This window comes from Lissotriton vulgaris, chromosome 1_1 (genome assembly GCF_964263255.1).
Source record: "Lissotriton vulgaris chromosome 1_1, aLisVul1.2, whole genome shotgun sequence".
Classification (NCBI taxonomy): domain Eukaryota; kingdom Metazoa; phylum Chordata; class Amphibia; order Caudata; family Salamandridae; genus Lissotriton; species Lissotriton vulgaris.
The window spans coordinates 457,977,511-458,001,633 of NC_141685.1; the positions used below are offsets into that span (position 1 = coordinate 457,977,511).

The window sequence follows — 24,123 nt, forward strand, 5'->3', positions numbered from 1 at the left end:
CCTTTTTATCAATTTCAGAAATAAAAGAAATGCTTGAGTTTGTATACTAATTCTAGAAACTGTGAGATTTTCTTTACTCGCCGAGCAGAAAACACACAACTCAAAATGAGGAAGAGCTAGTTGTAAATGGATTCCTACCCACTAATTAAATTCTGGTCTGGTATTCACTCCAAATTGTTCCCAATCACCTGAGCCTATGTTCCAGTTTAGTTGGGAAAGTCCTACAAGAGGGTCGCTAAAGGTTAGTGTCTGTGGATGCCTGGTGAAATCTGTCTTATTGCTATATTGGAACTGTCAGATAGGGCCTGCTCTAGGCATTCTGTGCAGCTTATTTTCGTGGGTCGGTATATCCCCTTTTCCTTGTTGGCTGCTCTCGACCTATGTTCTCCCACACCTTCAACCATGTTTGAATTAGGCTTTTAAGATTCAGAGCAGACACTGGGTCAACATGAAAAACAAAACCTCTCGCAGTCACGCAGTTTAGAGCAGTGGGGCCGGGTTGGGGGGTATTCGACAGATGACCAAAAGGGAAAATTAAATAAATAAACATTTTCCATAGTCGTTGTCTGTCGAAATTCCCCTCTCCCGGCAGTACTGCCCCACCGATCTTACATGCACGGGCCGCGGCGGACCACTCCTTCTCTGAAGTGCATATTCATTTGTCCCTCTGCTGTCTCCGGGATGGCTCTGAATTGGAGACCTGGGCTAAGTGAAGAAGCTGCCTTTCTTGCAAAATCTTTATAGAGGGCGGTTTGTTCTTCTAGCATCTAGAAACAGAGATAATGGTTGCAAGTTTCAATGGAAGAACCTTCTTTCCAGAAAACCATTTGTTAGGATGAAAATCATTATACTTTTCACAATCTTCTTCAAGTTACACCTATCTTTTGTATGTCTGATGTAGGTCTAAACATGCCAAAAAGGCACCATATGCTTTGTAAAAATGTTATGTTTTATTATTCTTAATGCAGCCCCCTGAAATATTGTTGTTGTAGTACACTGTCATTGGGCTCTATCAGTCTATCAATAACATGCTTCTCAACGTCAGCAGTTTAAGCATAGGGTATCCTATTTGGTTGGTGAGGTAAACTGGCATGTTGGATCAATCCCTTGTTCCTTTCTTACATCTCCACGCTGCACTGAGCTCCGATAGTTTTTTTAGAGGCCAGAATGCCTACATGTAGAGTAAACATTTTAGAGTTCAATTAATATTTGTCAGATTTGCTAAATGTAATGTATACCACAATTATATCATAAATCAAATGTGGACTAAAATACTCAAATCTGTAGTCAGATTTGACCTACCTTAAGTGATGATTGAGGCATAGGTTGCTCTTTCTTTAATCCATTTTTTTTGTGAAGTATCAAGGGCCCCCTGATAAGGATAAAGATCCTGGGTCAGGGAAAACATACAATGTGAAGGTATCAACCCAGGCTATCTTTTAAACAAAACACTAGCTATGTTCAAACACATTCCTGTTACCAAAAAGAGCATAAACTATAACACAAACAATGAAATTGATATCACAAACGATTTGTTTTAATTAAAAAAAGATTAATTTTTACAGTTAAATTTTGCATACATGATGAATTGATGCAATAAAACAGATATTCTTTATAGATAAAACATATAGATTAAAAACACTGAAAGGACAATAATATTTGTCCTATCTACTATCGCTGTGCCTGTAGTCTGTCAGTCAACGCGTTTCGACACGTCGTGGTGTCTTCATCAGGACAATTATATTTGCAGCCAATTTCTCTAGTGGGACTTTTTTAAGGGTCTTTTAGTTCTTCATTTTAGTACTGGATAAGTGAGGCACCTTTATTTCTAATACGGCATGTGAAACCTTCGTCTCAGGATTTCACTGCTCCCTTCCCACTTAACGTGTTCTAAATTCCTTATGGATTTTCTTCATTCAGAAGGTCCCGTGTCAACTGTTAAAAAATTATTTCATAGCGTTCCCGGGATTGCCTTCCAAATATAACAATCACACACTTGGAGCCGGTAACTGATGCCGGTGGAGATTTCCAAACAACCGCGAGCTAGACCAATGTTTGCAAGTGACTCTTTTAGAATTCTTTTCCTAAAGAAACACACGTTCAGTCTTTCGTTTCTGCAGGGAGATTATCGCCGCGTGAATCGGTCTTTTTTTTAAACGCGAACTGCAGCAATTAGCGTCACGGGGCGTGTACTTCCACCAAGACTCGATTTTCTTACTCTTTACAGGAGTCTGTGAGGCATGCTCTGTCGAAGTAGTTGCATCAGAAACCGGCGGAATTTGTAAAAACGAAGGGCTCGTTTACCATGGTTTGATCTCTAAATATGTCAGGTAATAGGTGTTTAGATGACAGGGGGGTATATCTTAGAATTTTCGGGATCCCTAAAAGACACTTAATAATCTTCCATGCCCGATATGCTGCTATTACAGTCTTGAATTTAATTTTCTTGAAGTAACTAGGTTCAATATTTTTTAAAAAGCAGCCACGAGCTTCTGACCTTAAAGAAAATTCATAAATGGAGGGGAAGTGTTCTTCATGAATTGGTGCTTTTATGCCAATAATTAATGGTTTGATAAACTGCAATATTGATGCTAGGTAATAAAATAAGGAATGTGGTGTACTCCATCCTCCTCTGTTCTTAGGAAGAGTCAGCTTTTTAAAGGCTCTACGGTGGCGTTTGTATCCCCATAGGAATCTTCCCGCCATTCTCTCGAGCTGTTTAAAAATTCTATAGGAAACTAAAGAGGTATAGTTCGAAAAAGGTATAAAAATCGAGGAACTATTAACATTTTCAATACATTATTTCTGCCATGTAATGACAGGTGTAGATGATTTATCCATTCTAGAGTAGTATTTGCCTTTTTAACAATGGGGGTAAAATTAAGCTTGGGTATATCAGAGATTGGATTTGTGATTTTTATTCCTAAATATGTTGCGGTGGGTACTATGTTAAGGTGTGTCGGTGGATTTTGACCTACAAATAAGACGTGGGTTTTTGAAGAGTTTAATTTATAGCCTGAAAAAGCACCGATCTCTTTCGCTATCTCATCAAAGCCCTATACGAAGTCCCTGCCACCTCCACAGGTTTTATGTCTTCCTCTTGATTAAGTTTGTTAAGATATATATCAATGTAAATAGAAAATAGCAGTGGAGATGATGGGCACCCTTGACGGGTACCACAGAAAATAGAGAATGAACTAGACCTATAGGATCCGATTTTAATGTGTGATGATGGTGATAGATATAGGGTTTTCAAAGCCTTGAATAATTTTTGGGCCAAATCCTTTCAAAGCCAGTATATCCCATAAGTAAGGCCAGGCCACCCTGTCGAATGCCTTCTCGGCATCCAACAGGGTGATTCCAATGGGTGTATTAGTTGGTTGAGCCCAGTCCATCAGAGCAATTATTCTTCGGACATGATCCGCAGTGTCTCTATTTGGGATAAACCCGTGTTGCCATCATGGAACGATATTACTGTTGACATACCGGTGGCTAATATTTTGGAGAAGATCTTGCTATCGGCATTTATTAAAGAAATCGGTCTGAAGGACGCTGGATTTAGGGGAGGCTTATCTTTTTTGAGGAAAGCCATCAATGTGGATTGACTCCACGAAGCAGGTGGAGATCCTCTCTGAGCTTCCTGAAATGTCAATAAAAGGTCTTCTTTCATTAAGTTTCTGAATGTCCTAAAGAAGTCGAGAGGGATACCATCAGGGCCCATGGCTTTTCCCATAGCCAAAGAAAGTACCACCGAGTCGATTTCATCCCATGTAATGTCTTTTTCTAGAGAATTTGATTGTAACTCATTTAATTTTGTGGGATTATTTTCTTCTATAAAATTTAGCAGTGTATCGTGAGAGTATACCATATTATCACTTTTATATAATTGGTAATAGAATTGTCTAAATACCTCCAGAATTTGATCTGGATCATCATGGACCTGACCTGCCTCATCTAGAATCGCGCTAATAGAGTTTAAAATTTCTTTCTCTCTGGTTCTTTTTGCAAGTATCTTTCCAGAATTTTCGCCCATTTCATAGATCTGAGAACGAAAAGTAGCTAGTTGTTCCGCCAATTTAGCTGAAAATATTTCATAGACCTTAGACTTCTGTATGTCTAGTGTAGTTTTAATTTGTTCGGTATCCTGATGTTTAGAGAAAGCTATAGCGAGTTTTTCCTCCCATTCTCGTACTCGATTAAAGTTCTGTTCTGTTTTTTCTTTGATAATTTTTTGTTTTTTGATTGAGTAAGAAAGTGTTTCCCCCGGACCCCTGCTTTAAAAGCATCCCAATTTATCCGAGTAGAGGTACTACCTCTATTAAAACGAAAAAAGTCTTTGATCCACCTACTCATTATTTCTAAATATGATGGGATCTGCAAGTAGTTTCCGATCAAATGACCAGGATCTCAGGGTTGCCGATGAACGAGTCACTGTCGGAACTTCTATTAGTATTGGGTTATGATCAGAAATTATTCGGGGAAATATTTTAAATGATGTATTGTTTATTAGACCGCTATTCAGAAAAAAATAATCTATACGTACAAATTTCTGATGGGGATTAAAAAAAAAAGTCAATCCAGGTGAAGAAGTGTTTTTTGTAAATCCAACGTCTTTTAAGCCAAATTCTGTTATCAGCCCTTTAACAGCATTATATGTCTTTTTTTTAGACCTGGGTATATACTGTCAGTAGATATGTCAAACCCTCCTGCGAGATCTAAGTTCAAATCTCCACAAAAAATTTGCAAAGCTGGCCAGTCTGATAATTCTAAACTAAGATAATCTAAAATCTCAGGATCATCTGAATTTGGGGCATACACAGAGCAAATTGTCCATGATTTAACATTTATCTCGAGCTCAATTATTGCCCACCTTCCATACTGGTCTACTTTTGTACGTTTTAAGAGCCCTCGTCCATATCTCATAAGGATTGCCACACCCTTTGTAGTAGTACCTTGTTTAGTACACATTAACAATTGCAAACCCAGATCCTTAAACCTATTTCTGTCATTCCACCTTATATGTGTCTCTTGCAGACATAATATGTCTATATTCATGCTCTGTATAATCTTATTACAAATCCCCCTTTTTTCCTATTATTCAATCCACAGACATTCCAAGAACAGATTCTAAGTTTACCCATCATCAACAATTAAACAGTTTTCTTTTTTTGTCCATCTGTATACTTCCAAGCTGTCGGAAACAATGATCATTTAAATGCATATTCAAATTTTTGTATTTGCCCCCCTCATAGAGCAACAATCCAATCCCTTAACATTTTTTTTTACTGTTTTTGCTTGCACCCACCACCCACCCTTGTGCCCCCCCTTCCCCTCCCCTCCCCTCCCTCTTCCCCGCCCCCTTCCCCTTGACCCCACCCCAGTTTGGAGCATAAGGACTGGTAGTCCCTAGTATGGATGAAGTGAGAAGCATCTAGTGTCTCGCCGCCCCTCCTCCACACCCTTCCTGTCTTAAGCTTTTACTATGAGTCATTTTCCCCAAAAAAAAGAAAAAAAAAGAAATGTCTTATTTTAGTCATCGAGTAATATATTAGTTAGTTTTCTGCTATTCCATCGATAAAACTATATGACTATATGACTGCTAGTACAGAGAAAGAAAATCAAACATATTTGCAGATATTACAGTCACAATGAAACCAAAAGCTCTTTAGCTGCCCCCTCCGAAGTCAAATAATACGATTTCTCTTTGAAAATTATTTTAAGTTTTGAGGGATTCAGAAGGAAGGCCTGAGCGCCTTTGGCTTGAAAAGCAGATATTAGTTGACAAAATTGCCAATGTTGTTCTACTGTGGCATGGCAATAGTCAGGCCGAACGAAGAATGCAACTCCTCTCCCCCTTCTTTTCCTATCTGGCCTAGCCAAATCATAAAGAGCCTCTCTTGCCAAAAAGTTGTTCAGGCAAATCAAAATTGCCCTGGGCTTTACATTAGTAGTTTGTCTGGTGTTTTTTTTAAATGAGAAACGATGTGCTCGTTGAATTTCCAAATCCTACTTCCATTGTATAAGTTCTGGGAAGGCTTCTGAAAAATGGTCAATTACATATTGTCTAATGTTGCCACCTTCATTTCCTTCCAGAATAACCAAAATTCGGCGATTGTTTCTTCGTGATCTGTTCTCCAAATCCACCAGTTTCCAGTTTATCTCATCTCTCAACCCTACCAATGATGATATTTGGGTTTGTTGATTTGTCATTGTGTCTTCAATCGCCAATATTCTCCCCTCAGCCTCCGTTACTCTCGCAGATGTCTCATTACAAGATTTAGCGACTATTCTAAGATTATTTTGAAGCCGTCGAATAGCACCCTGCGTGCGAAGATTTTCTGCCCTTGTCCCTTCCCGATGCTGAATCATGAGTTGACAAAGGGTATCTAGTGTAGTGCCAGTCGCTTGTGATTGCGCGGTACCCTGAGGCTGCTGGTTTTGTGATGCGGCCAAGTTTGAATCACTGGAGAGAGAGCCTGCATTTGCTGTAATAGATATAAAATCATTGACAGCGCCCTCCAGTCTCTGTTAAGGAGGATCCTCATCCTGATCCTCAGACTGTTCTAAATCCTCTTCTCTTCACTCTCCTCTCATCCCAATGAATCAAGTGAATCATGCTGTGAACCCAGACTCTTAGCACTCACATCATCTCTCCATCCATCATCTGCCGCCTGGATATCGGACTCTAGTGCCACCGACAAGTCAGTCATAGAGTAAAAGTTACCTGCAGAGTCTAATGATTCAGCATCCTCCCCAACCGGTAGAGATTCCGGTACATCCTGTACCAACTGCGTACTTTCCTTTAATCCAATTTTTGATCCGCTTTTATCGCCTTTACCATTCCCAGTACCAGTTACTTTGTTACGACCAGTATCAGAAAATGTCTTTAACCTCTCATTTCCGGTTAGGGCAGCTTTCCCCGTGATGTTGTTTGAACCGATATTTCCCGGTTCTTGTGTCTTAGTGCTATTTTTTTTCTGAGCAAACATGTCCGGAATTTTGGGAATTGCTCCCTGCCTACAAGTCCCAGAATCCCCCATTATTACACGGGTATTGTTAGTAGTAATATTGTCAACAGAGGGTATTTGCGATAATGAAACTGTTATGGAGCCAGGTACAGAATCAGACTCAGTATTTTGGATTATCTGTTGAGGGTTTTGGAGAGGAAGGTTTGATGGAGCATACTGCATCGTGGAATTACCAATATTAACAGCATTGCTACTATTCTGTGCATTCTGGGCGTTATCCATCGTCTGAGCGCCATCCTGTGCATCCAATGCTGCCGTAGTTGCCCTTGTCTTAGGTTTACTTTGGGCTTTGGGAACCGTTGCAGGATTCTTCGGTGCCATTATTCCACTAGTACCGTTGGTAGCTCCGTTATTCTTGCCTCTGCGCCCTCTCCGTACTCGAGAAGGCGTGTGAGAGGTAAGGGATTGCTGCAGGCACACGCCGTCCGTGGAGCTCGAACCCGCTCCGGTCCTGGATTCTACTTTCGCCCTCAGAAGCGGGAGTGCAGAATGCCGCCACTTAGGTTGTAACGTGCGTCGGACCCAACACCACAGATCTAGCCGCATCCCGGGACATAGAGCAGTAAGTAGTTTGAAGGTTTTTTATCGTTTTTTATAAAATTAGCTTTCTCAGGTAGACACCGCTTCCATGTGCCATGTTCGACGCTATCTCATTAAGCCGTTGGCCCGTCAGGAACGATGTAGAGCCTTAAGGCGGCGTGACCGCCAACGATGCTGCTCAGTCGGACACCGATGCGTCCGCCATCTTGCCCCCTTCCACCGATGCGCCCGCCATCTTGCCCCCGTATATAATTTTGCATGCAATAAAATTTTGAAAATTAAAAAAAAAAGAGAGCAATTTCCAATTCTCATATTGTCAGTTTTCCTGGAAGACATCGGTGCCTTCTCTTGGAAGGATACCGACACAATTATCGAAAAGATGGAGTCTGAGTTGACCTAAATTTGCTGCCTGTTTATTTGCAACTGGATAGGACAAGTAATACTTGGCTCTTAATGAAGAGAGTTTTAGAAGACCCAGTGGTTCCACCTTAAAATAGTATTTGCTCAGACTATGTAAAATGTTATGCTGGGATTTGAAGTAGAATGGCTGATTGGTGGACTGTGGATAATTAGTGAGAGGCATAAGGACAAGCTTCATGACCTAGAAAACGGGGATATCTGAACTCACATCTGCTGAGCAAACAGATCTAGAAGATGCCTTCTTCACTTAGCTGTGTCTTGGGAAGTGTGAAGAAGGCCCACGTTTTAGAGGGAGGTGGTGACCAAAAAGAACACCGAATCAAGAAGACAGGGAGCTGAAAATCTTTTTTGATGTTAGTTTGTGAGGGTTCAGCAGAGAAAAAGTGAACAATTCCATGCTGATTTGCATGCAGTTTGTTAGGAGGAATCATAAAAGCCTGTGTGGTGCCTCACAATAATTGTGCGCAAGGCCTGAGTACTGTGGGACCTACACTGAAGTGTGTGAAGGTTGCTACAGCTTTAAAAGCTCTAAAGTCTTTATTTCCGAAACACCACATTGTTTGGTTATGTTTTTACACAAAACACTTCACATAATTTCTCTAAGGATTGCCTTATCACTCTGGCCTAGCTAGCAAATATGAACCAAAGAATCGTAAATTAAATCTGTATGCAACTACAGAACGGACTATGTGATCTAGCCAAGTAAGCCCGATTCTTACTACCTTATTATTTATGGAAGATAAAAATGGTTTCCAGTAGCCAATCAAGAATTTGCCCAGCTCACAGTAAAGGGGTTTGAGAAAGTGCTGCATCACAATGGCTGTTTAACAAGATACAAAGGCATCTCACAAATCACAAAATTGAAGCCCTGCACTCAGAGATACACAATGCAGCTCATTCTGCTCCTAGGCCAACCTCACAAGGAGCCATGTTGTAATTAGTATGTTGGAGTTTTTTTAGATGATCTGTTTGGAGACCATCCTTTAAAATTTGCCTCATCAATATCTTAGAGAACCTTAAAATAGCTGTAAACGCTGGCCCAAAAATACAAACATTATTTATTGATTGATTTATTTATTTTGAAGCTTATAGAGCGCGCGGCTACCTCCAGCAATACAGACAGCCTCACCTAACACCTGCCACATGAGGCTTGTTCAAGGAGCAGGGAAAGGGTGAAATTGGCCCACCTACCACTGTTCTGATGATACTGCAGGTCCCACACCTGCACAAATCTCAATCACTTTAAAAAACAACTTCCTATGCCAAAATCTGATAATCAAGGAGACCATGTAGACTTCGGAGGAACTGTCCATTTAGTGAGTGTCCATGCAGATGACTTTTAACTGTTTTCCACTATGGCAAGTCCTACGGGTAAATGGTATTACCCATGGAGGGTCTGGTTTTTGACACCAAGACATAGCAGTAGAATATCCTCCGAGAGGATACAGTGCAGTACATAGACTTACTAGAAACGACCCAGTGTGCCAGGGGGAAGCTTGGGAGATAAGGTGGGTCTAGAAAGGCCCAAGAGTATTCTCTGGATGATAATGGTGGTACAGATAGAAATCAATAGTGCCGCACTCATTCACATGAGGTATTGCTCTTCTGTCTCAGTCTGCCGATGGATCAGAAAGAGGCTGGGCAGTTTCAGGTTCACAAGAAGCTCAAAGACATGTTAGGACAGCAGTGGCATGGCTGGTATTTTCAAATCCATCTTCAAAGCTAGCTCCAGAAAAGAAGTGGATACATAACATGATATGACAAAACCTAACATGTATTTGTAAACTGCATGTTAACCTCTTGTGGAATCTAGGTGCTGAATAATTGTTTATTGTTAGTTCAATGGCACTAATTTTATTGACCTCATGAAGATGGAAAGCTGAATGGAGCCACTGGGATTTGAGACTATGCCCATGAGCACATAAGTGTACCCACAGTGTACCCTAAATGTTCCTATATGTAGTTAAGCTTAGGCGGTGTTAATTATTCAAACTGAAAAACCAGTACCAGATCCTGGTCTGTTCTTTGTCCTTACCGTTGCCTACCTGGGTCTCTGGCTGTGTCAAAAATGTGCATATCCAGTGACCATAAAGAGTGAAGCTCCAAATATGTATATATGAAAGTCAGTCTTGGGACAAAGACATATACAGAACATATAGAAAGGTGAAACTGCATCAAGTTACAAGGCTTGATCTCTTCAGAGCATGCACACACTTTAATGCTCATTGTTTTGTGGTAACCTATCTCAAATCACACACTATAGCTAAGAGAGCGATTTTACTGGTAAGTTCCCTAGTTGAATTCTCTGTAACCGGAACATTAGAATAGTTACTCAATAAGAAGAACTTTAGTACTCATCTGAAGTTACAACTTGTAACAGAGCATTGGGTGAACAGGAAATAGCAGTGATGTTGCAAGGACAGTGACTGTTGAAAAGTGCCTTGCTTTTAAATTGGTTCACAGAACCCACAAACATGACACGCCTGCAATCTTGCAAGGAGTTACTTCTGTACATCCTTCCTGGATCTTCCTACAGAATTTCTGTGACAAACACATCCAGTTCAGCATTATGCGAACTATGGGCATGATTTAGAACTTTGGGATTCTATTTGGGATTTGCTGATTTCTGTAGAAAGTCCTAAATTCTGAGTAAGGAATCTTCCGCTGGAGAGTCTCCACCAGATTTGCATTGAAAAAACCCAAAACCAGAGGATTTTCCCCTTATTACTTGTCTGACAGTTAGACCCTAATCTGTTGAATAAACTCAGCCCTTAATTTGGCGTGGGGTTCCTGTGAAGAGAGTGGGCGAAGGGGTCAAAATTGACCACAGGTCATTCCCAATTCTAGGCCCAATAATGTGCCCTTTAGTACTTCCATTTCTCACCTCATTTCAGAAAGTAGAAAATGGCTGTGGGGGAGTGCTGCTGGTTGGAGGTCTGCTGTGGGGGTCAGGAAGATTGTCACAGCAGGACAAGGGGTTGATATAAGGAGATTTATCTACATGTCCTGTGGTGCCAAAAGGTGGCTACCAGGCTGGGCATTTTCCTGTGGTGCCTGCCTGGAATCATTAGGGTTTTCACTGGATGGGGATTTACACCTGGTAAAACTGGGCTGGTGTTTCTGACCATGGGATTACCAGCCCACTTGTGGTTTCCTGGAGTACTATGCATGGAGGGCCATCGCTCAAGGCTACTTGAAGCAGTATACATGGAATGACACTTCTCCAAGCACCTAGTAATGATGCCCTTATTCTTCTAATCATCTATTAATAATTCTCCCACAAGCACTCTGATACGTCATTGGGGTTTAATGTGCTATCAAAAATTTGTCATCCTATTGATGCAGCATAATACTTACCAGCTTGGATTACTCATAAACTACCATACTCACCTTGGCCCTTAAACACTCATACATAAGCTGATAATGACCGCTGGCAATCGGGATTAATTTAACCATATAATGTATTCACTTTCTACCATAATTTACCAAACTTCATCCCCTAATTTCTAAACTTCCTCTAGTTAATTGGATCAGGTTGTAGCAGAATAGGTGGAAATTATATTTACTTTTCTTTGAATAATCACTGACTCAGGAGAGTTTTAAAACCATTATCTATGCTTAAATTGTGTGAGTCAAATACCAATACATGTCAAACACCAACTTCATGTAGAATAAGATCAATTAAAATACATATATGGAAAACTTTGTAAAATCTAATACTTTTGGTACCTGGGAAGGGTGGAAAAGGAAAAACAGTACAAGGACATAGCACACAGATTTATATTTACCTAGAATGGTGTGAAGATCAACCCCTGGCCAAGGGCTGGGAAAGGGACTCCCGAATAGTCAGGAGCCAACAGTTCAGGACATATTCAGGACAGGACAGGTGATCTCTAAGTGCAACGCCAGGGTCGCACCCTTCTCTGGTACTACTCCCCACAATTCTTCTCCCTTCCAGATAGATCGATTCTTCTCCTTCCGCAATCTTTCTCACTCTCCCCCTCGATTCTTCTGCCAGAGTGCTCAAACAGCATCTCTGACCTCCGTGGCATCCACCGTCTGCTGCTTCAATGATGGGCCGGTGACCGGTCCATGACAAGACTGACAAGTCGGTGACAATCTAACTGGCTAAGCCTACCTTAGGTATACTATTCTCAGTGTATGTACCACCCCCGAATATTTCAATATTCGTGTATTCCTAACTTCTGATTGGACAATGGGATGGGGAGAGGTCATCACACCATACTAATGTAATGTCATTTTCTTAGGTTTTATTGTTCTATGTTCCCTCACCTTAATTTCAATTTCCCATGCTTTAATTCCACCCGCATTTCATATAATTTCATCTAAATTGTACATAACATTTGTTTCAGTCTCTTCCTCTTTTCGGGTCAAGAGGTGATGTCCCCAGGCGCGTCGTCTGCTTCATACTGTATTTGGCAAGCTTTCAACGTCCTGGCTCGCAGTCTGACATGATTCAATGCGCGTGCGCATGATTTCCAAGATGGAGATTTCAGACACCCTCCAGGCCCAAATACAAACTAATAATAAAGTCAAAGAAGAACACATTAGAATACGAAAATAAATGAATGCACTCTATACCACTTATTCCTCCTCTATTCCCTTCATTATATTTTAACTATAGAATTAGCAGTTTAGTAGAACGAGCAAGATTTAGTTTTAGCACAGCATTTGCATTAGCATGTGAGTCAAGCGGCCATCTTAAGTACTACTGCGCAGCTGCAAAGAATTCCCACCAAGAGAAAGACGTCATACTACGTAGATGCAGTAGACGCATGCGCAGAAGATTACCGTGTTTTTGGCAGCCATTTTTAGTCATTTGGGTTACTGGTTAGTAAAGAGCATTTAAAAGCTTCCCCTAGATCCCTTGATGAAAAGTATGTTGTGTAATGTATTTATTAGTATTCACAAAATATGTTGCTTACATTATTACATGTTATTCGAGAGGATTGAATCCAAGTAAGTTTCTTTTCGTACGAAACCTTGCTCCATCAGTATACATAGCATAAAAGCTTGTTTTTTGGAATATGTATTTCCACATTTTAACATTTCATTACTATTGTTTAAAACCATTATTTTTTTTCCAGTTATGCAAAGGGGGAGCTAGACATTTCTTACATTACTTCTAGAATCATTGGTAAGTCTTTTGCTTCTTTATTTTTAACAAGTCTTTCGCTCCTTTATTTTTAACATGAATATAACTATAAAATAACTTCACAAGAGCACAATTATACTGACACACGTAATTGTTTCATGTGACTTTTCACTTTATTTTTCACTGTTTCATTTTTCACATAGTTATGTCATATCCTGCAGAAGGCGTAGAACTAGGATTCCGGAATCATATCGAAGATGTTCGGTCATTTTTAGATTCAAGACATCTCGATCACTATACTGTGTTCAATTTGTCCCAGAGGTCATATCGCAGTGCCAAGTTCCATAACCGGGTGAGTGGTTGGATTTACATTATTAACTAAGTCACAAACCATGATTTTATTGGAAATATAATCTATACTTTACAGATTAGTGCAGCGAGTGAATGAACCAAAGGATTCACACACAAAAGAAGTACAAAAAAACCCAATATTGATCAGAGTAAGAATGTAACATTCACAAATGCGCACAACATCTTAATTGTTTCAAAGTTCTTCATTGAGAATTTGGGTGGCCTTGCCACACAAAAAGTGGTAGAAAGCACTTATTACATTGCCGACATTGGTGATTGGCAGAGATTGTGCCAAAGGGAAATTTCAGAAGACTTAATTCTTTGTTCCTCATCAGCGCTTGGAAGGCAGACATGACTAGATTTAAATGGGCTGTACCATCGGCCTAATTCAGTCCTGGTCCCTGTGTCCTGAGACAGAGAATTGTCATTACAGGGATTGCAAAAATAGAGAAAGCAGCTGAAAAAGGCAAACAAGCATTTAACTAGCCTACACTTATGTGCTGTATGCCGTGGGCCTCGGCATATCAGAACGCAAACGTGGCCATGCAGAATATATATGTGCAGAAACGTGAAAATGTGGATTCTTCCTTGTGATTGTCAGTAATCTAATGATTGTACTAAAACTACTTATATTCAGTGCTTATTTGTGCCACTGGCTGCAGGAGGTGGGCTCTAGCACTCATTTTTGGAGACATCACACAACATAGCAAAGGAGACAAACTAGGTCGGGACCATTCTCCCATTTATGGAAGACCCTAGATTCCATGGTATTTCTTTTGGTCAATAGAGTTCCCAGATATGTCAATATCCCTGTTAAACTCTGGGAGTCAATTATAAAATGTAAAAGGTATGGTGTCACACCCCTTGTGTCATGCCCATCACTGGCCATCCTTGCTTGCCAGAGAATATTCTAGTGGTGATCCGTCTGACCTGTGAGTATCAAGGAGTGCATATGGATGAACGGTTGTGATCCAGAAACAAAGACAATCAAAATCTTGGTGACCTCCTATAGGGAACCATCTTTAATTATTCAGGAGGAGACAAGATGATTATAAGAAAAGGCAATGTATAGGAGTTATTATTACTCCTGCATCTATGGGTCGACATATTTCAGCCTATGGCCTCGTATGGGGTCCTTGGCTTTCTTCAGATCCATAATCTCTATCTAGTTATTATATACCAACTTTACATACAACAGGCATGCACACAAAGTACTCATAGTAATTGTTTTCCTGTTTTTTTTAGATGTAAAGATGCTTCATCAGTGTGTCTTTTTGGAGGTTCTGTAGCAACATACAAACAACAAAAAAGTTAATAAAATAATAGCACATGGAAAGGTGCACCAGCAAATAGTAAAAGTCCAATAAATTTACAATGTATATATTTCAAATATGTTCTTTATTGTGATTCTTCTGTGATCAAATTATATAAACCTGCTGTAAGGTGACCTCGTTGGCAACAATATATACTCTCTCTCTAAACCAATGTACTTAAACTGCTGTACACCAGTTCAATACCTCTCAGTCACAAGTTTCAACTCTTATCACAATGTTGTCGGTGTCACAGTATGCTACAAATAACATCTAAAGTTATAGTTTAAAAAGATTTTATTCAAATAAGTACCTCCCTAGGGGTTACAATCTAAAACAATTCATTGTCTGTAATTATTAAAAATGAATATCATTAAAAACAGTCGACGAGGCGTTTCGGTGTACAGTTAGTCTTTTCAACCTTCATCAGGACGAAAACATTTTCTTTCATTAAAATCTTAAAATATTCTTAGGGAATATGATTCAACAATTTCGTAATTCCAGGGTTATTCACTGTTTCCTCCGGCTACTTTTTGGAGCCTTTTTTTTGGCTTCTATTACGATAACTTGCACATCCTTATCAAAGCTGCACGTTGGAGCCATCGTATTTTGTGTATTATTTTATGGTAGTGGGCTCTTTACTTTTGGTTAAACAGTCCTAAATGCTCGGCATGGCAATACAATGTATGTGCTTTCCGTCTTCTATTAAACAGTCACCCTCCGCTTGAATTGTGATATCGGGTTCTGTTAGAATCAATGCAGCCTCCCTGCTCCAACGTGCGCTTCCGTAAGTGTATTCAAGCCAATATCCAGCCGGACAAAGGCGATTTTAATATGCAGAATAGTTACACTAAAACACAAATGTGAGTCAAATAACAGTGGGATACAAGCCTGAATCCATGAAGCCACATATCAGACAAACAAACAAAGTAAAAAGGCTCAGGCAGTTTGTGGTTGTTTCCAAAAGGTAATGCACGAATAGGGAAATAACAAATATAGAAAAGGTCACCTTTACACAAATTACATACAAGAATCCATGTGTATAATGTTGACAACTATGTCGAAGGCATTTCGATCCTTATCTATAGGATATTGGATCATCATCGGACTATGAGATAAAATGCCTGAAAACATTTGCCTGTAAATTACTTCAGTAAAGCCCCGTGAATGAGGGCTGGAGTGACCTTGTCCGGAATGCAGGCGGGGCCCATGGGCCCTGGAGTAATTGATTATGTCACTGAGAGATTCTATATGGACAGAATCGGTGCCCTCTCATTGGAGTAAAGGATACAATCAAGGAGAGATACTGAGTGGGTGGAATCGGTGCCTTCACACTGGAGGACACGGAGGATGTTTCATGACATGGTAGTCAGATTTGGCAGCCTAATTTAGAGCGCCATGTGATATGGGTCCAAGTTCAGCGGGAATTGCTAAGTGGGCCTGGTGTGTAGCTCGGTGTGCCTAAATGATCTAGTTCCATGTCATAAACATAATGAGTTGGATGCTAATTATTGGCATCCCCAATGGACAGTAATAGAATAATTTACTGCACATGTACAGGCTTGTGGTGTTCCCTTCTCCTTTTAAGTGCTAGATTAGAAACATAATTTATTCATATGATAAACTATAATCCAATATATATAATGATTCACCTGGCAATTCTAGGAAAAGTGTGTTTGTGTTATTTGCAGCCAAGGAATATCATTATTGCAGGGGCGTAACACAGGCCCCCGTATCCCCCGCAGTGCTTGGGGGCCCAGGGGCTGCAGCTGGCCCCCTTAGCACTGTACTCACACCATTAGAGCTCTGGATTAAATCTGAAGGGCGCCCCTCTGTGCACCTTGCAGGGGGGCCCTACAACTTTCGTTACACCACTGCATTAGTGGGTCCCTCTGTGTGTCCTTGGGCAATATACCCAATGTTGCTCCGAGTTGAGCACCATTTGTAGCATATTACCGCTATGGGGTGCATATGCCTTCTCCAGCTCTACCCACCTGCTCTCATCTTCACTGTGTCTGGTCCAAGAAAGTGCGTCATTGTTTTTGTAGCACCCTTCATACACCTGATGTTACTACTCTGTTCATTAATTCTGATACAGAGTTTACGTGAAGTCATACCCGCATACGTAAGGTCACATGGTCAGGTAATCATGTACACCACATTCTCTGTGTTGCATTTAGTATTGGATTTAATGATCCAATGGCAGACTGTCAAAATGTCAATTTCCTTGTATATTATGGTGAATTTAGAAACTGTTTATCTCCCGCAGGGGTAAAGACCAGTAACTGGGGGGAGACCCCATAGTGTCTTGGCTGGGATGGGACATTTTGTTGCCTAGCTTAGAGTGGACTAAGTGGTACGTAATGCTTGTGATCTTTTTAAAGGAGAATAAAGGAGGGTCCCATTCATAAACTGTTACATAGGATTCTCCAGTTCTTTAGAATTATCTTTTTCATTTTATTGGAGAAAGTAGAAAAGGTAGTTACCCTTGCAAGTCTGTTCATTGTAGGTTTTGGAATGGTTTCCAGTAGTGAACCCGTTCTGGTACTGCATGCGTGTTTTCATGCTTTTTTAAGGATTCTTTGGGGGTATTGTATATTTGCAGGTTTGTTAGTTAAGGCCTCCGCCTGATTATTAAAGGTTGACAGTTCCAAGCATTTGCGTCTGATTCATAGATAGTGTGCAAATGGGAGGTTTGCTCTTAAACCCTGTAAACGGAAACTGTCAAAATGTAATAGATCGTTCTAATCTGTGGGTTTTTCATATACTTTGGAGAAGAACTGGTTGTCACTCATTTTAACAGTGAGATAAAGGAATGTGACTTTATTACATCCAATAGTATGAGTGAATCTAAGGAAGGGATCAATGGTATTTACCCATGTAGTGAATTCAAGGGCATAGGTTTCATTTCACTTCCAAATGATGAGGAGATTGTCTGTATATGTCCCAAATTATTATTTGGACATTGAATAGATTAGTAGGGTAATAAATACAGTCGCTCAAACTTGGTGTACATATAGGTAGATTAACAAAAACAAAAAAAGTGTTCCAAAGGTTCACTCCTAATTCTTCTTTAAATTCTCAATAAGTAAAGCGACTTGACTCACTAAACTATGTTTTGCATGCTACATAGTAATTGTAGGATGCCAATCCCACATCGTGCATAGCTGTGTCAGTGTTCAGGTAAACATGTGCCTGATTGACTGTGTGCACTGCAATGTAAGTACAACAATGTAGTGCCTATTTATACATTTAAATACAAACTTAAACAAAAACCAAGTAATCAATTGTTCTTCACATATTCTTCATTGTTATCGAAATATGTTTTACATCATTACAAAACGTATTTAGTGATTAAATCACTTTCAATATAGAGTGCAAACAATCACATATGTTTCAAAATCTAAAAACAAATACATATAGTACATGAATACATTCTTCTTTTGACGTGGCTCCAATTCATTCGCTTAAAAATAGGAAAATGGAAATGAAGCTGCCAAGTATTATCACCACTGTGGGGTGAATCGACCACATGAGTGTTTGTAGCATCAATAAAATAAACAGTAACAAACGCAGATGGTTTTTAGTGGGACCATGATGATCCCAGTCGTCTCGTGGTTAACAGGCTTCAAACCATCATTACAAATAACAAATTCTGTGTGAAGTACCTCAAAAAGTACTTACAACCACAGGTCAAAATAAATAAGTGCGGCTTCTCCACAGAAACAAATCCGTATTAAAAAAATCCTAAAAATAAAATTAATTCGAACTCTCATGTTTGAATTTACAGTCAAGTGACTAATATGCAGGTGCAGCTTCGGCGAGTGCATTTCCAGATTGAAGGTACTAAGGTGATCAGGGCCGTACTGGGAACAGCCCTGGCAAACTGCTCAGCTAGTCCCCCCTGGGTTGGGGGGAGTGCAGCTGAGCAGATTGCGAGGGCAGGTTTTGGCCGATTTTGTTACAGGGGGGCGAAATTGCCGACCCCCAGTAACAAAAACGGCTCCCCAGTGGCCCTAGTGGCTTACCGGGAAGTGCCCGGTGCCCGTTATGGACAGTCCGGCCCTGGAGGTGTGGGTACAATATATTCTTTTCGCATTAGTCACTTGACTGTAAATTGAAGCATGTTCTATTTCATGGAGAATCTGGCTTGGCAGTTTAGGCTGGACTGTTCCCATGAGGAACTGGGACAAGACTGATTTACATATGGTTGGGTCCAAACTGAGATGATGTGGTGAATTTAGACTGCATTGAGAGACCAGATGCCATACTCACTTTTCTCACTGCTATTTCTGTAACTTGCATTATTGTAGATCGCTCTTTTTAACGCACCGCTTCTTGACCAAGATTTTAATTAGTTGTGACACACTGTGATATACTGTTGCTTCTTGCTTATCTGCACTGACTAAGTGATTTTTAAAACCCCCTTACGCGCACATTAAATAATACTTCATTTCACTCGCTATTTGAGCGAGGCTCAGATATTCTTTTCTTCAATTGCGGACGCCATCTTGAGTGAGGGTGATCTCTGGCCAATTGAGAGCGCCATATTGGGAGGTGTTCTAGTGTTGGGCTGTCCTGCACGTGCTTGCCTACTTAAACTGAGCACTGCAAGCGCACAGGTAATTTAGACTGAATTGAGAGACCAAATGCCATACTCGCTTTTCTCGCTGCTATTTCTGTAACTTGCATTATTCTAGATCGCTCTTTTTAGCGCGCCGCTTCTTGACCAAGATTTTAATTAGTTGTGACACACTGTGATATACTGTTGCTGCTTGCTTATCTGCACTGACAGTGATTTTTATAACCCGCTTACCCGCACATTAAAAAATACTTCATTTCACTCGCTATTTGAGCAAGGCTCAGATATTCTTTTCTTCAATTGCGGATGCCATCTTGAGTGAGGGTGATCTCTGGCCAATTGAGAGCGCCATATTGGGAGGTGTTCTAGTGTTGGGCTGCACGTGCTTGCCTACTTTAACTGAGCAATGCAAGCACACGCGTGCAGCGGGCGCGCCAATGGCGCACTGGAGTCGCGCCAGAGGGAAGCCCATCTGCGCCCGTCCACGCACTGGTCGCGCACAGCGCCAGCCATGCTGCCTGTCTAAACAGTAAACAGGGGAGCAAGACATACTCCAGAGAAACACTGCTAAGCCTAGGTAAGAGAGACAGTGGGGGATGCAAGCCAGTGTCAACCTCTGTGGCCAATGAGGGGAAGCAACTTATATGTGGATTAATTAATAGCCGCTCCCTAGTCAAACATCACACAGAGGTATCAATGATGATTGAAGATTGGAAAATGGATGCCTTATTCTTAACAGAAACATGGATGAAGGCCGAGTCCGTGGTGGAACTGGCCCTGGCCTGTCCAGCCGGTTATAAAACTCTGCACAAACCAAGACCAGTGGGCAGAGGGGGAGGGGTAGGGATGATATTTCGGGAAGAAATTAACTTTGTGGCCCTGAAGACAGATGTAATTGAAGGGATAGAGCTCATGGGGTTCACATTGCAAGAAACCAGCAGTAGCATATTGACAGGACTGATATGCTACAGGCCCCCGGGAGATAACACGCACTTTCAAACCTTATTTGACACTATCACAAACTTAACACTCTCTCATTCTAAAATGATAATCTTTGGCGATTTCAATCTGAGAGATGATGGGAGACTGGGTAACCATCTTAGGGAATTGAAACACACCTGTGCAAACCTCAACCTACAGCAGCTGATAAATCATCCCACCCATCAAGGAGGCCATATGCTTGATCTTATATTTGCCAATCAAGATGAGACTGATGTACTTAATATAGCCCCACAAAACTGGGCTGATCACTATTTAATCCTTTTTAAGATCAAACAATTCTGTCTTGAGGACAAAATTAACCCTCCAGCTACCTATCGGAGAGGGAGAGAATGGTCTAAACTTGAGAGAGTTAAGACTCCTGAGGTCCCCCTGATAGAGCGCGCAGGTCACCCGACTAGTTTTATTACCAAATATGCACACTTGGGCCCATAATTTATTTACTCACACTTTTATCTAATCGGGTAACCTACACTCTACTACCAGTAACCCTGTTCCTTTCTATTTAGTTCCAATGTACCTGACTTACCAATCCTTGTCACAGGTACCTAAAATCATAATGGATCAAGGAGCTAGCTGTAAAGATAAGCAGTCATCACCATACAATATAAAATTGAAAATGTTTGCACTCTTTATAATAACCACAGACTCAGGAAGTTTTAAAAAAATTTATCTAATTTTCATCATCATCATATGTCATGAGCATTAGATTCACACAGATAAGACTGTCTATAACTAGAATTAGAAATAGCGTATAGCTATGAATGATGCAGAGAATATTAATCATTTAGAAATCGGAAAATAAAGGGAAGGAGAAAATAAGGAACATGCTATTTTAGATCAACAGACTTTCACAACTTCACTAAAGGCGGGTAAAGAAAGGGAACATGCTAAATCAAAGTAGACTTTCGAAATTCACTAACTGTTGAAAGGAAATGAAACGTATGCAATTTGATTTATCCAGATGTGCTTCTTCTCTATAGGGAGGGTAGGAATGGAACATAAACTATATGGAAATACGATTTAGCCTTTGACTAAAAGTAGGAAGGAAAGTGGAACATGCTAATAGACAAATAATGCATGGAAATCTCATTTATAAAGGGACAGGGGAAAAAAAGGAACATATGCAATTTTGCTTTGCAATTATTCGAGAGTTAGAAATGCAAATATAGATAAGCAATTCACCCACACAGACTTTATATTTACCTAGAATAGAGTGAAGACCAACCCTGGCCACGGGTCCGTTTGGAAAAGACGGGAAAGGACCCTCAAGGACTCAGGTGCCAGTAGGCGAGCAGGTACAGCTCATGGACAGTCAGGACAGGATAACCCCAGAATATGGATCAGGACCGGGTTCACCAAAGGGTACGACCAATACCCGCAGCTTCGGTTGCAACGCCTGCGCTACTCCCTCTCTGCAAGGAATCTGCCAATAACCCCGATTGGGTTTTTGAACCTCCCAGCAAAGTGCTTCGCCATCACTTTAAGTCTGCATAAACCCCGAATGGGTTTCTCGAACCTCCCAACAGAGTGCTTCACAGCACTTTAAGTCTGCATAAACCCCAAATGGGTTTCTCGAACCTCCCAACAGAGTGCTTCGCAGCTCTCTGAGTTCAGTCACCTATAGAGTGCATTGGGTCAGTGACAGGTCAGCAATTCTGACAAGTATGACAATCTCTCTAGCTAAACCTACGCTAGTTATACTGTTTTTCCGGTCCGTGTACCACCACCCAATGTTGCAAGTGTAAGGATCCCCAATTTTGATTGGACAAAGGAGGAGGTTAGGTCATCACACCACCTAAAATTTTGACTTTCTCAGGCTTAATATTCAATCTTCGTACCCACCCCCTAGTTTCTAGCTTCCCATGAAATATGATTCTCCCATAACAATGCTGAATACCTTAATCAGGTACATTTGTAGCAATTTCAGTACAGTTCAGCTTCTTCAGTTAGGTTGGAGTTCAGGTTCCCAGGAGCATCTTGGCTGTGGCTGCCAGCTGGCTGGGTTCCACTGCTGCATAGTTTTCTTTCCCCCCATCACGTGACTGGTACCATACGAGTTCTCAAGATTGAGTAGCAAGCACCTCCAAGGCCCAAAGTATACGATACATGAAAAGCAAGCAAAAACAATTTAGAAATACCGAACAAAGTGTTTACACTGTATACCATAAATGGCTATACAGCATCCCTTACTTTATAATAACTATAGCGTTATGAGTAAGTGCAGAACAGACCGCTTTGCAGAAGCGGCAATGCAAGCTCAGATCATGTGAGAACACAAAGCGGCCATGTCAGCTATATTGCGCATGACCAACAAATTCCCACCAGAACTGCGAGTACGTCAAGTCACATGGGTATGACCGACACATGCGCAGTCTATATTCCTGCGTAGCAGCGACCATTTTTAATGTTCAAGCGTATTAGGATTAATAAACACATAAGCAAGCTTCACTCGGACAGCCAAATGTCATTCAAGGGGCAAATTAATGACACAATCAGGTTGGTTAGTTAATTAGGGTTATTCTAGGTTCATGATTACAAGCAAGTCGCTTAATGTGCAAATCCTTGCTCCATCAATCCCCTCTTTGATGATATTTACTATCATCACTATTAATGGAACCAGATGCCAACTTTTCACATTTCACCCATTTCAATCTCTTCAAACTTTCTATTCAGTTTCTTTTCTACATCTTTATTAGGATGAGAATTTTTCATTTTTTTGTAAATTTTATTATTCAATTCTTCTAGTTCGAGTTCTTCCACATTTCGTTTCACTCCTCTCTTATTCACAGCATACTTCTTTTGGTGATTTCGACATTTACAGCAAATTATTATGATGAGCACAAATAAGCCTATTCCCGCTATTGGCATCAGTATTTTACTCACAAGACTTCTACCTAGGTTAGAAAACCAACTACCTACAGAGGAGAGACCATCAGTTAGTCTCTTCCAGGCACTGTCAACCTCCAGTGGTTTGAGCTCTCTTTCCGAATTAGTAATGTTTCTCACATATTTCTTAATTCCAACACTTTTATCTGGAATGTAAGTGCAACAATGTTGCGCTTTCAACATTCTACAGACTCCGCCCTCTTTTGCCAATAAAGTGTCAAGAGCAAGTCAATTTTGTAAAACCATAGATCTGATCGCAGCCATTTCGGTATTAACCATTATGAAGCCTCCAGCAGTGTCAGTTGATAACCGATCTACTATTGTAGATAATTTGCAAATTCTGTGTGTATTCAGAGCCACTCCCACTGTAGGTATCATTGCACTAAATATATCACCTATTATTTCTCCTACACTTTCCCTTTTACTACGCATTAATCCATTAGTTTTTTCAGTGCTTCCAGTGACATTCCCCATATGGTATATCTTTGGAAAGACAATACTAAAATAACAGATTCCGTACCAATGGTCAGGCAATTTGAAGTAAGCCTTGTTCCCACATATATAATAAATTCCAGGAAACACGGGCTCTGACCCATCTTTTAATCCCCAACCCCCAATTACCTTGTAATTGTGTTCGCATTCACTGGAACCAATGAATATGTTATTATAATAACTAGTCTTTTCTCTGTGAAGACCAAGTTTCCCTTTCTTTTCGAAATCCAGCAACAATGCAGCATTAGCTCCACCATTTGAGGTGCTCTCTATATTTTCAGCCCACTTGGGAATTTTCTGATTCCTGTGCTTTGCTTTCTTTTGGAAACTCTCTCTTCTTTTCTCTACCATATTTAGAAAAAATAATTCTTGTTCATGTAATGTACAGGTCAAGTT

General features: G+C 40.5%; 1 protein-coding gene across 7 annotated transcripts in view; it reads left to right on the forward strand.

Moving 5' to 3' along the window:
- DNAJC6 (DnaJ heat shock protein family (Hsp40) member C6) overlaps nt 1-24,123 on the forward strand; it is a 352,982-nt gene that overhangs the window by 132,334 nt on the left and 196,525 nt on the right. For all 7 annotated transcript variants that reach the window (XM_086953713.1, XM_086953706.1, XM_086953678.1 and 4 more), the window contains exons 3-4: nt 13,097-13,146; nt 13,308-13,456. In XM_086953713.1, coding sequence (XP_086809839.1) covers nt 13,097-13,146; nt 13,308-13,456 — 199 coding nt within the window. The remainder of the gene's footprint in view (nt 1-13,096; nt 13,147-13,307; nt 13,457-24,123) is intronic.